General features: G+C 41.1%; 1 protein-coding gene across 1 annotated transcript; it reads left to right on the top strand.

Annotated features, from left to right (window-relative positions):
- Positions 1 to 68: 68 nt before the first annotated feature.
- Positions 69 to 960, top strand: LOC110103692 (the record flags this gene model as incomplete). Its single annotated transcript, XM_020832498.1, has 2 exons — positions 69 to 684; positions 730 to 960. Coding segments are annotated over exons 1-2 (847 nt in total), but the record flags the coding sequence as incomplete, so codon positions are not given.
- Between the last annotated feature and the right edge of the window lie 145 nt (positions 961 to 1,105).

The following is a 1,105-nucleotide window of genomic DNA, read 5'->3' as shown; positions in this document are numbered from 1 at the left end:
ATCCTTGGTTTTGTGGTGATTCTTTGGGTAATCATTTCTATGATGCTGCATTGGTTGGTTGTAAGGTTATGGAGTTCATTTCTAATGGGGCATGGATTTTACCTGATGGTTGGCCTTTAGATATCAAACGAAAGATTCTTTCCATTTCGGTGGAGGAGGTTTATGGTGTGGACTGGGCTGGTTTTTCTAAACCTTCGTTTAAAAATTTTACCTCGCAATTCTATGATAATCTGGATGATGTTAGCTGGTTTAAATTCATATGGCATAAACAAAATGCTTTGAGGTATGCTTGTTACGCTTGGATGGCTATCAATGGGAAGCTTAAATGTGCTGACAAGCTTATTGTTAGGGGAATTCCGGCCTCTCCTATTTGTGATTTTTGCAGGGGGCATAATGAGTCTCACTCTCATCTTTTCTTCAGCTGTGATTTTACCTTCTCTGTTATCTCCTCTTTGCTGCCTGCTCTCAATTGCTTCTATTTTAGGCCTAATCTCTATCAGGCTTTTGATTACTTTAACTGCAATGCCAACTTCAATGCTATGGAAAAAAATTGTTGTTTTTTGGCTATATCTGTGGCGGTTTATTACTTATGGAGGGAACGAAATGTTAGGAGGTTCTCTAACTCCTGGAATTCTCCGGATTATCTTAAGACAGTTATCTCCTCTGCCATTCGTGCTAAAATTGGTAATTGGAAAAATTATGATAAGTTGCATGGTGGATCGTTTTAAGGAATTTCTGGTGTAAATCCTTTTCTTGGCTGTTCTTGGATGGTCGGGTTTCCTCTGGTCCCTATGAAATCTGGAATTGCTGGACTTCCTGCATCTTCGGTGCTGATGTTGCTGGCTTTGTTGGTTCATTCCAGTTTAGCCAATCTGTTTCGGTCCCGATGTTCAAGCCTTTCCTGGACAATGATGAAGCTCCCGGATCCCTTGGATGGTCTATGGGCAACCAGGGATCTATGTATTCGTTTTGCCTCTCTATTTATTCTCTGAGTCCAGGATATGTTAGGCTGGGGAGCTCTTTTGGTGGAGTTGACTCTTCTTGCTTCACTTTCAGCTTGGTGACTTGCTCTTGAATGCTAAACCTTTTCTTCCTTTTTCAGCAG

This window comes from Dendrobium catenatum, unplaced genomic scaffold (assembly GCF_001605985.2).
Source record: "Dendrobium catenatum unplaced genomic scaffold, ASM160598v2 original_scaffold_257785, whole genome shotgun sequence".
Taxonomy (NCBI): Eukaryota; Viridiplantae; Streptophyta; class Magnoliopsida; order Asparagales; family Orchidaceae; genus Dendrobium; species Dendrobium catenatum.
This window is presented reverse-complemented; position numbering and strand designations above follow the sequence as displayed.